This window comes from Anolis carolinensis, unplaced genomic scaffold, assembly GCF_035594765.1.
Source record: "Anolis carolinensis isolate JA03-04 unplaced genomic scaffold, rAnoCar3.1.pri scaffold_10, whole genome shotgun sequence".
NCBI classification, from domain to species: Eukaryota; Metazoa; Chordata; class Lepidosauria; order Squamata; family Dactyloidae; genus Anolis; species Anolis carolinensis.
The window spans coordinates 19670627-19684880 of record NW_026943821.1 but is presented as its reverse complement, the minus strand read 5'-3'; the positions used below and the strand labels follow the sequence as shown (position 1 = coordinate 19684880).

Below are 14254 nucleotides of genomic sequence, written 5' to 3'. Positions count from 1 at the left end.
AACTATAAATCCCAGGAAAAAGCTTAGTACTTTACCAAACTATAAATCCCAGGAAAAAGCTTAGTACTTTGCCAAACTATAAATCCCAGGAAAAAGCTTAGTACTTTGCCAAACTATAAATCCCAGGAAAAAGCTTAGTACCTTGCCAAACTATAAATCCCAGGAAAAAGCTTAGTACCTTGCCAAACTATAAATCCCGGGAAAGAAGCTTAGTATTTTGTCCAAATTATAAATCCCAGGATAGAAGCATAATCCCTTGCCAAACTACAAATCCCAAGAAAGAAGCTTCGTACCTTGCCAAACAATAAATCCCAGGAAAAAGCTTAGTACCTTGCCAAACTACAAATCCCGGGAAACTGTTGTAACTGGAGGAAGACTGAGTTTCCCTAATTACCTGTTTCCTCACATCTCCCAAATTGCTTCATTACATAAAATTGCATTCTCCTGTATATGCATATCGATATGTATATCAGTATGTATATGTAAGAATTAGTGTTGCATAATAGTTTGAGCATTGCATTACGATTCTGGAAATCAGAGTTGAAATTCTGGCTCAGTCATGACCGTGGGCAAGTCACACTCTCTCAGCCTCAGAAGAAGGCAGAAGCAAATATTTTTATTTATTTTATTTTATTTATTAGACTTGTATACCGCTACTCCCAGTTTGGCTTGGAGCGGTTTACAGAAATAGATTAAAGCAATACACTTAGCTTTAAAATAACAATAAAAACAACAATAAAAGCAACAATAAAAACAGACATAGCCCCAAGTTTCTCGGTTCTCTGAACCGAGAACAGGGTGCGACCGAGCAAGTAAAAGAGACCTATTGCTTCCTCATTCTCCTTCTTTCCTTCCCTCTTTCTCTTCATTTCCCCTTCCATCCATCCTTCCTTCCTTCTCTGTTGAATCTTTACCGCAAGTGGATTCCTTTCCCCCTTTTCCTGCCCTGCTGATTCTATGTAATTCCAAGTAGAGCTAAAAAATAGATTTATCATGGCTAGTTGCCATTGACAGGCTGATTGCCTGTATATTTGGACTCCGAAATGCTCTTTTCTGCCAGCAGACATCATAAGAGTCTTAGGCAGGCGACTCATCACCATAGATGGGCATTTAGTGTGTAGAAACATTGCTTGAAAAAGTGTTTCCTCCTGTTTCCCTTTGGAATTAGGAGACGTTGGAATTCGGAGTGATATGATTGAGTGTGTTATTGGTTCCTCCTAACAAGATGCCTTCAACAGTTTTGGAGAGACGGTGAACCTTAGAATGAAATACTATTAGGTATTAAGTAATAAAAGGCTCCTGGGAAAACAGACATTGCAGGGCTTTGTTTCTTTAGAATCAGAGAGAGCCCTGTAGAACGAGTTGGCTTTATTTCCAAAGGAACAAGGGTAACATTTAGGAAGAGAACTGAAGAGGACGCTTTTGAAATCCTCAGGCATAGATGAGCCTCTCTACAGTCATCACATACAGTAGAGTCTCACTTATCCAAGCTTCGCTTATCCAAGCTTCTGGATAATCCAAGCCATTTTTGTAGTCAATGTTTTCAATATATCATGATATTTTGATGCTAAATTCCTACAACATAACATTACTGCGTATTGAACTACTTTTTCTGTCAAATTTGTTGTTTAACATGATGTTTTGGTGCTTAATTTGTAAAATCATAACCTAAATTGATGTTTAATAGGCTTTTCTTTAATCCCTCCTTATTATCCAAGATATTCGCTTACCCAAGCTTCTGCCGGCCCGTTTAGCTTGGATAAGTGAGACTCTACTGTATCTATATATATAAAAGGGTAATGAAATTTCGGCCTAGGACAAAACAACAAAACTACACATCCCAGAAACACTAAACTTGGTAGCACAACCCCTTATCCATGCCTCTAAGTTCATACAACAAAAAGGAAAGAAAAATAAAGTCCTAATTAGACGGAGAGGAATAATTGTTTTTCTTCCTGTTTCCCAATTGCTGCCAGTTAAAAGGCTAAGCTCCGCCCACTTGGTCTCCTAGCAACCCACGCAGCCCAGGGGACAGGCATAGTTAGGCCTCACTTAGGCCTCTTCCCCACTGCCTATAAAATACAGATTATCTGATTTGAACTGGATTGTATGGCAGTGTAGACTCAAGGCCCTTCCACACAGCTATATAACCCATTTATAACCTTATATTATCTGCTTTGAACTGGATTATCCTGACTCCACACTGCCATATAATCCACTTCAGTGTGCATTTTATCCAGCTGTGTAGAAGGGGCCTCATATAATCCAGTTCTAAGCAGATAATATAAGATTATAAATATACAGTAGAGTCTCACTCATCCAACATAAACAGGTTGGCAGAACGCTGGATAAGTGAATATGTTGGGTAATAAGAAGGGATTCAGGAAACGCCGATTAAACATCAAATTAGGTACATTAGGTACAATACAAATTAAGCACCAAAACATCATGTTATACAACAAATTTGACAGAAAAAGTAGTTCCGTGGACAGTAATTACTACATGCTATGTAGTAATTACTGTATTTATAAATTTACCACCAAAATATCACAATGAATTTAAAACACTGACTACAAAAACATTGACTACTAAAAGACAGATTGCATTGGATAATCCAGAACATTGGATAAGCGAATGTTGGATAAGTGAGATTTTACTCTACAGGGGAAAACCTTTACCCTTTACCTTAACTACCACCAATTCCTCAATACTTTATTTCCCATAACACCATACTTCGCCACAGCAACGCGTGGCTGGGCACAGCTAGTAGTAATATATAATAATAACAACCTCTCATGTTCCTTCTCTGGCTTTTGCATTGACTGCCTTGTTCTTGTCTCCTCTTGATGGCCAGGATCTGAAGGAGCCCCTCGCCGACACCAAAGCGCAGCTGGATGCGGCCGCCCTGGACATCCAGTTCTTCATCTCGGAGAATGCACAAGACCTGAGCCCAGAGCAAAGCCGGCAGCTCCTTCGGCTACTGAACGAACTGCAAGGCTCCTTCCGGGAGCTTTCGGGGAGAGTAGCCGCCCAGACAGAGGTCCTGCGGGTCTGCCTCCTGCGAGCGGAGCAGACCGACCAGGTGACGGATGTGAGACAGGGACCCTTGCTTTGCATCCTATTTAACCGGCAACGGAGCTCAGGCGCCCCGTCGTCTTTAACAACACTCGTGCAATTTGTGCCATCCTCAGCATGCACCCCCATATGATACAATTACTCAGAAGCATAAGAGAGGAAGTGTATTCAAGTCATCATAGGAGGAAAGAGCCACCGGTGATGCAGTGGGTTAAACCTTTGTTATGGCAGGTTGACAGTTCGAATCCGGGGAGTAGGGTGAGCTCCCATTTGTCAGCTCCAGCTTCCATGCGGGGACATGAGAGAAGCCTCCCACAGGATGGTAAAACATCCGAGTGTCCCTTGGGCAACGTCTTTGCAGACGGTCAATTTTCTCACACCAGAAGCGACTTGCAATTTCTCAAGTCATTCTTGACATGAAAAAAAATCATATGAGGAAAAAGAGCATTTTCTAAGGAGAGCTCTCCCCTTGCCTCAAAGCTAGTGCAGGAAGAGTTAAGACTCTTCTTTCCATGTGCTATGAACTTGGCTCCTCTCCATCACCTCCTTTCAGCTAGTAACAATTTCTAAAAGGCTGGGTGTGTTTCTGAGTTCAGCATCTTGGCTTGGAAAACACCACTTGGGGATTGTTCTAATTTCGGAGTTGAGAGCCTGGGCTGAAAGGTGGGTATTGTATTGCCAAGGCATTGGAAACTCCTAGTCAGTTAATTTTAGGATTCCCAAAGAAGAAGGATGCATTTTAATTGATATATATGTACATGTATGTGTCTGAGCATCTATATATACACATACAGGCGGTTCCCAAGTTACAAACAAGATCGGTTCTATAGGTTTGTTCATAAGTTGAATTTGTTTACAAATCAAAACAGGTGCATTTTTAAAGTCTAATTCCAGCCAAAAACATATATATACTAGCTGTGCCCGGCCACAAGTTGCTGTAGCGTAGTCCTAAGTGGGGTTTTCTTCGTGGCATTCAAGGCAGCCTAGAAAGGATTCCTCTAGGTATGAAGCAGCCAGGCTTTGAAGCTGCAAGGGTATTCAGTGGTATTCAAGTTAGGTAGCAATGGAATCCCCTAGGTATGAAGCAGCCAGGCTTTGAAGCTGCAAGGTTATTCAGTGGTATTCAAGTTAGGTAGCAATGGAATCCCCTAGGTATGAAGCAGCCAGGCTATGAAGCTGCAAGGGTATTCAATGTTATTCAAGTTGGGTAGCAATGGAATCCCCTAGGTGTGAAGCAGCCAGGCTTTGAAGCTGCAAGGCTATTCAATGGTATTCAAGTTGGCCAACAATTGAGTCCCCTAGGTATGAAGCAGCCAGGCTTTGAAGCTGCAAGGGTATTCAATGGTATTCAAGTTGGGTAGCAATGGAATCCCCTAGGTATGAAGCAGCCAGGCTTTGAAGCTGCAAGGGTATTCAGTGGTATTCAAGTTAGGTAGCAATGGAATCCCCTAGGTATGAAGCAGCCAGGCTATGAAGCTGCAAGGGTATTCAATGTTATTCAAGTTGGGTAGCAATGGAATCCCCTAGGTGTGAAGCAGCCAGGCTTTGAAGCTGCAAGGCTATTCAATGGTATTCAAGTTGGCCAACAATTGAGTCCCCTAGGTATGAAGCAGCCAGTCTTTGAAGCTGCAAGGGTATTCAGTGGTATTCAAGTTGGGTAGCAATGGAATCCCCTAGGTGTGAAGCAGCCAGGCTTTGAAGCTGCAAGGTCACTCCTTGGAAAGTGATTAGTATTGTGGCCAAATTTGGTGTGATTTGGCCCAGTGGTTTTGTTGTTAACTCAGTCCTAACTGTGCACATTACATATATAGATAGATAGAGATATAGATATAGATTAAAGCTTTCGATAGTACAGGGAAGGGTTAACACCCCTGTGGTATTTGTTTGGCCGCCTGTGTCCCTGTTCAGAAGATGCCACCTCACTTTCTGTCATCTCCTTTCAGATGATAATAATTTCTAAAGGGCTGGACATATTTCTGAGCCTAGCATCACACCTTGAAAAGCACCAATTGGGGGTCCTTTGTGCGCCATTGTTCTCCTTGCGCCCCTCCGCTGCATGCCCCCCTATTACCTCCCACTTTCAGGCGCTATTAATCCACGTTTTGTTTCACCGTTGTCCTTCCGCAGTGTATGCCTGGTCTGTCTCTTTTTCTCTGTGTGTGTATATTAACCAGTTTGCTTTGCCTTTTCAGATTCAGTGTGTGCACTCCCATCCTTAAGGCCAGAGGATCTCATTCTGCTGCCGAAGAGGGCTTTATTTAAAGCAGTGTGCGCTCTCTTCATCTCTCTCTCTCTTCCCCTTTTCCACCAGCTCTTCTGGTTTATTTTGGTTGAAACGACTCAGAGAAAAACCCTGCTTCCCGTTTGGCTTGAGTTTGTGTGTTTTGATCATTAGGGCACCGAAGGGAAAGGGAAACGGTCCAGGGCGACACATCATGCTCAATGACTCCAGGGATGATGCGCTAGGTCGGACTTTGGTGCAACCTCCAAAAGCATCTTCTCTCCCTCTTTCCGGAAAGTCCTTTTCTGAAGTTGCAAAGTAAAGTATTTTTTGGACTGGAAATGTGTCCAAAAGATACTCTGTTATCCCCACAAAGTATCTTTTGGACTGGAAATGTGTCCAAAAGATACTTTGTTTCCCCCGCAAAGTATCTTTTGGACTGGAAATGTGTCCTCAAGCGAAAAGTGTGTTAATTGCTTTCCAGTCCCAAAAGAGCATACATTGCAGTGTGCAAATCATTTATGTCTGGCCTCAGCTTCCTGCAGAAGAAGAAAAGAAAAGAATATTGTTATTTTGGAAAGCAAAACCAATTTGGAGTTTGCCGGAAAAAGGTTGGATTCCCACCCGTTCTTCTTTCGTCCCCTGCAATATCCCCATAGACTTTCTTCTTTGACAATTTATCAAATACAGTAGAGTCCGCATATCCAACACTCGCTTATCCAACGTTCTGGATTATCCAACGCATTTTTGTAGTCAAATGTTTTCAATACATCGTGATATTTTGGTGCTAAATTCGTAAATTTATTTATTTATTTATTTACAGTATTTATATTCCGCCCTTCTCACCCCGAAGGGGACTCAGGGCGGATCACATTACACATATAAGGCAAACATTCAATGCCTTAACATAGAACAAAGACAAAGACAAACACGGGGCTCCAAGCTGGCCTCGAACTCATGACCTCTTGGTCAGAGTGATTTATTGCATTGGCTGCAGCTGGTTGCTTAACAGCCTGCGTCACAGCCCGGGCCCATAAATACAGTAATTATGTTAATTTTATCAATATTTGTATGTATGTATTTTTATCTACAATTTTATCTTGTAAATCACCTAGAGCATCTTGGATGGAGGGCGATTAATAAGTAATTAAATGATGATGATGATGATGAATTACTACATAGCATTACCGTGTATTGAACTACTTTTTCTGTCAATTTTGTTGTATAACATGATGTTTTGGTGCTTAATTTGTAAAATCATAACCTAATTTGATGTTTAATAGGATTTTCCTTAATCTCTCCTTATTATCCAACATATTCGCTTATCCAACATTTATTTACAGCATTTATATTCCGCTCTTCTCATCCCGAAGGGGACTCAGGGTGGATCACATTACAGATATACACATATAGGCAAACATTCAATGCCTTTCAACATAGAACAAAGACAAACAAACATAGGCTTCGAGCGGCCTCGAACTCATGACCTCCTGGTCAGAGTGATTCATTGCAGTTAATTGCAGCTGGCTTGCTCTCCCGTCTGCGCCACAGCCCGGGCCCGTTTACGTTGGATAAGCGAGACTCTACTGTAATCACTTGTCCCTGTTTCTGGATACAGGGACGAAAGAGAAAAAGTTAAATTCAATTTGGGAATGGTCCATTTCTAAATGGTTTGCACACTTCTGTTCCAGACAATGGAACCAAACTCTTGCCTAGAGCAAACTTTAAGGCAAGCAGGACAGAGGGAGAGAAAATGCACCTTGTGGCCCACTGACATTCTCTGTTTCCTGTTTTGTGACTTGCTTTCCTGCATTTGTGCCTGTACTGCTTTACTTGATGGGTAATAACGGAGATCCCTGCCTTGTTTTTCAAACTCCTTCCACCCAAACAGACCCTCCAAGAGCAGCAAGTCATCCGCAGCCGGAACCTGGAGGAATTGTGCTCCTGGATGAACCAAGCCGAGGCCCGGCTGCAGGACCCCCAGGGAGCCATGCACAAAGGGGAGCTCTCTCTGCTGGAGCAGAAGCAGAGCGACATCAAGGTATGTGCAGCACTTGCAAGAGACCATGTTGGGGATGAGATGGATGCCAAGGACAGGTCCCTGTGCCGAGCATCACTTGAGATGGGAGGGCAAGACTACGTCTTGCAACCGAGTCCTTTCTGCTCCATGTCTTTATTGATTTATTTACAGTATTTATATTCCACCCTTCTCAGGGCGGATCACATTATATACACATAGGGCAAACATTCAATACCCATATACACATAGAACCAAGACAGAGACAGGCGCAGAGGCAATTTAACCTTCTCCCGAGGGGATGTTCAATTCTGGCCACAGGGGGGAGCAGCTGCTTCATCATCCACTGTGACGGCACTTCCTCATTCCAACGTCATAAATTAGTTAAATTTGCCTCCCCACTTTATAAGTGGTACCTTATTTCCTGCTTGATAGATGCAACTATCTTTCGGGTTGCTAGCTCAGCAACGAGCAGGGGCTATTTTTTATTTTTTTTAATTGACGGGTGCTCACCCCGTCATGGGCTGGCCTCGAACTCATGACCTCATGGTCAGAATGATTTATTGCAGCAGGCTGCTTACCAGCCTGCGCCACAGCCCAGCCCCTTTGTCTCAGTGGTTGCACTGGTATCCTGTTCAAATCTGTTGTTGCCACATTTGAAGGTGTAACCTTTGCAATTGGCTACCTTGATTAGCATTGAATGGCCTTGAAGCTTCAAGGTCTGGCTGCTTTGTTTTTTGAGTGTTTTTTGAGTGTTGCTCTTTATTTACTTTACTGATTTTAGAATTTTTTAAATACTGGTAGCCAAGAACAACACTAAAAAAGGGGAAATCCCATCAGGGAAACAGTCAGGAAACAGTCAGGGCCAGCTAACACCTCCCAACAAAAGATTCCCTCAGGCAGTAAGCAGCTAGACCTTGAAGCTGCAAAGCCATTCAATGCTAATCATTTAACTTGTATGTTCTCTGTTGTATTGGAAACCACCCTGAGTTCCCTGAGGGCGTTATATAAATAAAGTTTATTATTATTGTTGTTATTGTTGTATTTATTTATGTATTTACAGTATTTATATTCCGCCCGTCTCGCCCCGAAGGGGACTCAGGGCAGATCACATTGCACACATACAAGGCAAACATTCAATGCCATAACATAGAGACAGAGACAAACGCATAATAATATTATTATTATTAACACAAAGACATAGTATGACACAGCAAACGAGATCTATTAATCATCATCATCATCATCATCATCATCATCAAGCTGGCCAATTGCAACATTTACACTTGCCTCAAGCAGACAAGAATTCTTTCTTCCACCCTGAACATTATTCGACAGATATATAAACCCCACTTACCTAGTTTCCAACAAATCCCACAACCTCTGAGGATGCCTGTCATAGGTGTGGGCAAAACGTCAGGAAAGAATGCTTCTGGAACATGGTCATACAGCCCAAAAAACTCACAGCAACCCAGTGATTCCAACCATTGACAACCTGCTAATTGGTTTTGTTCTTTAAATGGGAAGGGATGCGAAATCTCCTTCTTTGTGTAGACAGTTGAGAAATCAAGGTAGGGGTGGATGAAGAGTGTTCATGGTGTTTCCTCTCTGCCCTCAGGACCTGCAGCGGAACATGCACAGCCGCTCAGCTTCATTTGCCGGCATTTTGAAGGCGACAGAGGAGTTTATGGAGGACAACCAGGCAAAGCTGGACCCCCAGGAGCTGGCCTCCCTCCGGGCTAGACATGGCCAGGCCAAGGAGCAGCTCCAGTCCCTGCAAGAAAGAGTGGAAGCCACACACAAGGAGCTGGAGAGCGCCGTCAGCACCGTGGTCCAGCAGCAGACCCAGAAGGTCAGGGGTTCCCCAGCGGGTTGCCCAGCCACCCACCCACCCATCCAGCTCACCCACCCACCCACCTTCCTGTAATCCTTACATATCTTCCTTCCTTCTTCCTTAAAATATCTGTAAACGTGGAAATCAGGGTGCGTGCCGGGTGGGTTTCTTCAGACTCCATCAATCATTTTCTCCAGCACCCTGATGGATTGGTTGCAATCCTCTGCCACACCAATTCCTCGGTTCAATGTCAGACTCAAAGACATCTCTAGTCTAGAGTCCAAACATTTATTTCAGTATCTATAAAATATTTACAAAGCACAGCAAAAGCCATCGCTCTGAGCTGGCATTCTTCTTCTTGCTTCTCACCTCGGCAAGCACAGCTCAACACTCTCAGAGATCATGCCTGATAGGTCATAGCAGGCTGTCAGTCAAAACTAGCCTGCTGTTAACTGTTTCATTACTGAAACACACACTCTTGCCTAACAGCAGAAAACACTTGATTTACATTTCATAAACATACAACCATAATCCAACAATATCTACCTTTCTTTTGTTTTCAGGTCAAAGCTGTCAAAGACTTTGAGGAAAACCACAACAAGATTGAATCCCTTCTGCACTGGATGTCTTCATTGGAGAAGTCCAGGGAGTCCACCAAAAGTAGATCACTCTCATTGAGTCAAAAAGCAGGAGATCAGAAAGACGGAAGGACTCCAGACACTCCTGATGGCCGACCGGTAGAGGCAGACAGAGTCGAGGAAGGCCTTGATTTGCACTTCCAAAGCTTGAAGGTGAGTGGGCTCTGGTGGACAGATCAAAGTTCAAATCCCACCCATAAACCTTTTATTGGCCTTTTTGGACAGATGGCATAAAGGTGAAGCTATTCAGCCAGCTGGAAAGAGCAAACAAAGCTGGGAAAAGGCAGAGTTATGGGAAGTGTCTTCTGCTGAAAGTAAGGGAGGCTTTCCATGCCTCTGCTTTGAATCCTTCAAATAAGTCAGGAAGTTCTCTCCAGTGCTTTGATGGAATCTCCTTTTCTGCCATTTGAATCCATTGGTCCATGTCTTTGTCTCTAACGAAAACCAAGCTTTCCCCCCTGCTCAAAAGGACAGCCTTTCAGAGATTTAAGCATGGCCTGCAGAAGAGAAGATTGAGAGGAGACATGATAGCCATGTATAAATATGTGAAAGGATGTCGTAAAGAGGAGCAGGCTTGTTTATTTGCTGCTCTTGAGGATAGAATTCAATGGAGGAATGGGTTCAAATAACAGGAAAGGGGATTCCCACCTGAACATCAGGAAGAACTTCCTGACCATATAAGAAGAGCTGTTCAGCAGTGGAACTCTCTGCCTCAGAGTTCTTCGGAGGCTTTTAAACAGAAGCTGGGTGGTCATCTGTTGGTGGTACTTTGAATGTATTTTTCCTGCCTGGCCCATACGGTTTTTTCCAACTCTGTGAGTCTATGATTCCATGTCCCCTTCCCTCAGCCTTCTTTTCACCAAGCTAAACAAATGCTGCTCCTTATAATTCTGTATGGAATTTGTCATCCCTTCCAGGCCCACCACCAGGAGCTTCTTTCCCAGCAGCAGGAGGTCCTCCTGTCAGCGCAGTCGGCCCAAGCATTCTTGGAGAAGCGAGGACACAACCTCTCGCCTGCGGAGACACAACAACTGCAAGGGAAGCTGGATGAGCTGAAGGACCAATACGCCTCCAAGTTGTCGCAGTCGGAGGCACAGCTTAAGCAGGTGCAATCCTTACAGGATGAGCTGCAGAAGTTCCTGAGGGACCACCTGGAGTTTGAAGCCTGGCTGTTGCAAGCCGAGCAGGAGCTGGATCGGATGCATCATGGAGACGGAGGCCTCGAGGCCCTGCGGCCGATGCTCCACCGGCAGAGCAGCTTCTCGGAGGACGTCATCTCCCACAAAGGGGACCTGCGCTTCGTGACCATGTCGGGGCAGAAGGTGCTAGATGCGGAGAAGGCCACGGCCGGACCAGAGGTTTCATCTACTGGTGCCTTGGTGACGAGCAAGTTGGAGGACGCCACCAAGAGATATGGCACTCTACATTCCAAGGTACCAGAGATCCGTATTCAGAGGGGTAAAAGTGATACTTAGAAAGGATTCCCTGAAATGCACAGGCAAGAGGCCACTACAGCTAGAAATGCAATCCAACGATATGAACTATACAACAGCAATTAAACCAAAGTATAATCCACGTGTTACCAACACACATACATTCATAGAAAGTAAAACTCTATATTCAGAGAAAGTAAAACTCTATATTCAGAGTTTGTGAGTCCAATGCCCACCAGAGTTCATGTTCCTCATGGAGGACTGTATAAATCTCTAATTGTGAGTCCAAATTTAAACGTCCAAGTAAGTGATTCCTTTTATGAAATCCAATGCTCTAAACAAGTCCAAGGTTAGTCACCATCCACTACCGGTTTCGACTGTGTAGTCTTTCTCAGGTGGTGGTTATGCAGGTATGGAAAACCTGGAGTAGTCAATTACGTTCTTTGAGTATATCAATTCAGTGTATCATTATCAATGACGGAGTGAACCTACAGGGAATACATATGAGTGGCTAGAGACACTTGTACAGGATAAAAAATTACAAATTACAAAATATAGTAACAGCATTGAAGACAGGAGCATATATACTTACATAAAGTCTCCTACATAAACTCTCCTACAGAGGTGCTATGCTACTGGTTTGATTCCTTAGGCAAGCACAGGAGAAGCAGGTAGAACTCACTGTATATAGGGAAAATCGTTGGATTGTATTTCTAGCTGTAGTGTCCTCTTGCCTGTAAAAGTGATACTTTCCAGAATTGTCTTGCTCTGGTTTCTTGTTATTATTACACTACGTAATACAGTTTTTGTTCCTGGGTTATAAATATCTTTTTCTAATTGGCTCTATCATAAAAACATTATAAAAAGTTTATCAAACTGCAAAAACTTTGGGGCGTTGTGTGGTTTCCAGGCTGTAGGGCTGTGTTCTAGCGACATTTTCTCCTGACATTTCACCTGCATCTGTGGCTGGTATCTTTAGAGGATCTTCAGACGATTCAGATCCTCTTGGTTGTCACCCCAACATGAGGAATTGTATTAGGGTGTCGTGGCATTGGGAAGGTTGAGAACCACTGAGCTGTCTGAAGGGAAAGGAGAAGACTTTGGAAATATGAATTGTTCACACATGTATGTGTTAATGTTAGAATAAGTAGAAGCTAATTATTTGTAGAACATAAGATAGAAACATAAGCTAGAATTATTTGTAGAACATAAGGTGGAAGAAGAAAAAATATTAAATGTTAGAGAAAGATTAAAATATGGTTTCCTATTGGTGAGCAGATGGCAACTATTAGATGGCATATGTTCTATATCTCAAAAACTAGAACTCATTGAGGAAAAATTGTGCCATTTTTGGAATCAGCAGGTCAGATATACCCAGAAACATGGCTAGCGTTGGAGGCACCAAAATGTATTGACCAGTACAATGACTTATTTGTAACTTACTACTTCTAAACCAGTGGTTCCAACCTTTGGGCCTCCAGGTGTTTTGGACTTCAATTCCCAGAAATCCCAGCCAGCTTACCAGCTGTTAGTAACTGTGGGAGTTGAAGTCCAAAACATCTGGAGGCCCAAAGGTTGGGAACCACTTTTCTAAACTATATGAAGTCATGATGGGCTTATCTTCACCTGTGTGTCTAATGTCTACCCATTTTACATTTTTGATGCTCTTATTGCATTGTAATGAGACTCTACAGCGACCAAGCAAGCCAATACCAAGGATGGGTTACTTTTTAATTTAATTTTGGTCCCTTGCTTTTGTGACATTTGAGGCACCAAAGTATGTGTTTGGCAAGTGTTTTGAGCCCAGACATCTCCTTGTATTGTGAAAGCTTCTAGGATCTTTTTGTTGTTATCATGTATGGACGCATGGTTTGGATGGATCCAGGAAGCATCTGCTTCACCTTTGACTTCTCCTTGCAGTGCGCAGCCCTTGGATCCCACCTGAACCTGCTTCTGGACCGCTCTCAGCAATTCCAAGATATTGCAAACGCCCTCCAGACATGGCTCCAGAGGAGCGAGGCCGCCGTGTCCAACCTCCTCTCCGAACCCATTTCTTCCGATCCGGCCATTTTGCAGAAGCAGTTGGCCAGCGCCAAGGTAGGCATGCTCTCGGTGAGTCCCGCTTTGGGCTAGACCTGGACCTCATTGTCCCCAGTAATTCTGAAAGGTTTGGAAAGCTCTGGCTTCGCGGTTGGCCCGTCCAGGTGCATGTCTGTCTCTGCTCCAACTTTTCTTGATGCTTCTTCTCGCTTGCTTGCTGCAGCGCCTGCAGGAGGACCTTGCGGAGCATCAGGTGCCGGTGGAGAAGCTGGAGAAGGCATCCCGCTCCCTTCTGGAGATACACCAAGCCCCCGTTCCCGACCACAAGAGCATTCAGGAAACCACAGGTACTCATGCAACCTTGTTGCAGTCATAGAGTTGGAAGGAAACCCCAAAGTTAATCCAGTCCACATGCTGTGTCACGGAGTCTGCCTGTATTTATTTTTTCTTTTCGTGTCGGGAGCAACCGGAGTTACTTCTGGAATGAGAGAATTGGCCGTCTGCAAGGACGTTGCCTAGGGGACGCCCGGATGTTTTGATGTTTTACTATCCTTATGGGAGGCTTCTCTCATGTCCCCGCATGGAGCTGGAGCTGATAGAGGGAGCTCATCCACGCTCTCTCTGGGGTGGGATTCAAACCTGGTAGCCTTCAGGTCAGCAACCCAACCTTCAAGTCACAAGGCTTTTATCCCCTAGGCCACCAGAGGCTCCATTATTATTATTATTATTATTATTATTATTATTATTATTATTATTATTATTATTTGGGCGAAACGTCGGGAGAAAATGCTTCTGGAACATGGCCATACAGCCTGGAAAACTCACAGCAACCCAGTGATGCTGAACATTAAAGCCTCTGACAACACAGTGATATTATAGTGAGATGCCTTGAGTCCCTTATGGGGACAAAGGCAGGATAGAAAGAAAGTGCTATTATTATTATTATTATTATTATTATTATTATTATTATTATTATTATTATTATTATTATTATTA

General features: G+C 43.5%; 1 protein-coding gene across 21 annotated transcripts in view; it reads left to right on the top strand.

Annotated features, from left to right (window-relative positions):
- The window catches only part of macf1 (microtubule actin crosslinking factor 1), a 319723-nt gene that overhangs the window by 205155 nt on the left and 100314 nt on the right, over positions 1-14254 (top strand). For 16 of the 21 annotated variants that reach the window (XM_062962874.1, XM_062962875.1, XM_062962878.1 and 13 more), the window contains 7 exons: positions 2855-3082; positions 7188-7337; positions 8932-9165; positions 9711-9938; positions 10703-11218; positions 13139-13315; positions 13482-13605. In XM_062962874.1, the coding sequence (XP_062818944.1) occupies positions 2855-3082; positions 7188-7337; positions 8932-9165; positions 9711-9938; positions 10703-11218; positions 13139-13315; positions 13482-13605 (1657 nt within the window). The remainder of the gene's footprint in view (positions 1-2854; positions 3083-7187; positions 7338-8931; positions 9166-9710; positions 9939-10702; positions 11219-13138; positions 13316-13481; positions 13606-14254) is intronic. The other 5 variants (XM_062962877.1, XM_062962876.1, XM_062962873.1 and 2 more) reach the window with 1 other exon arrangement.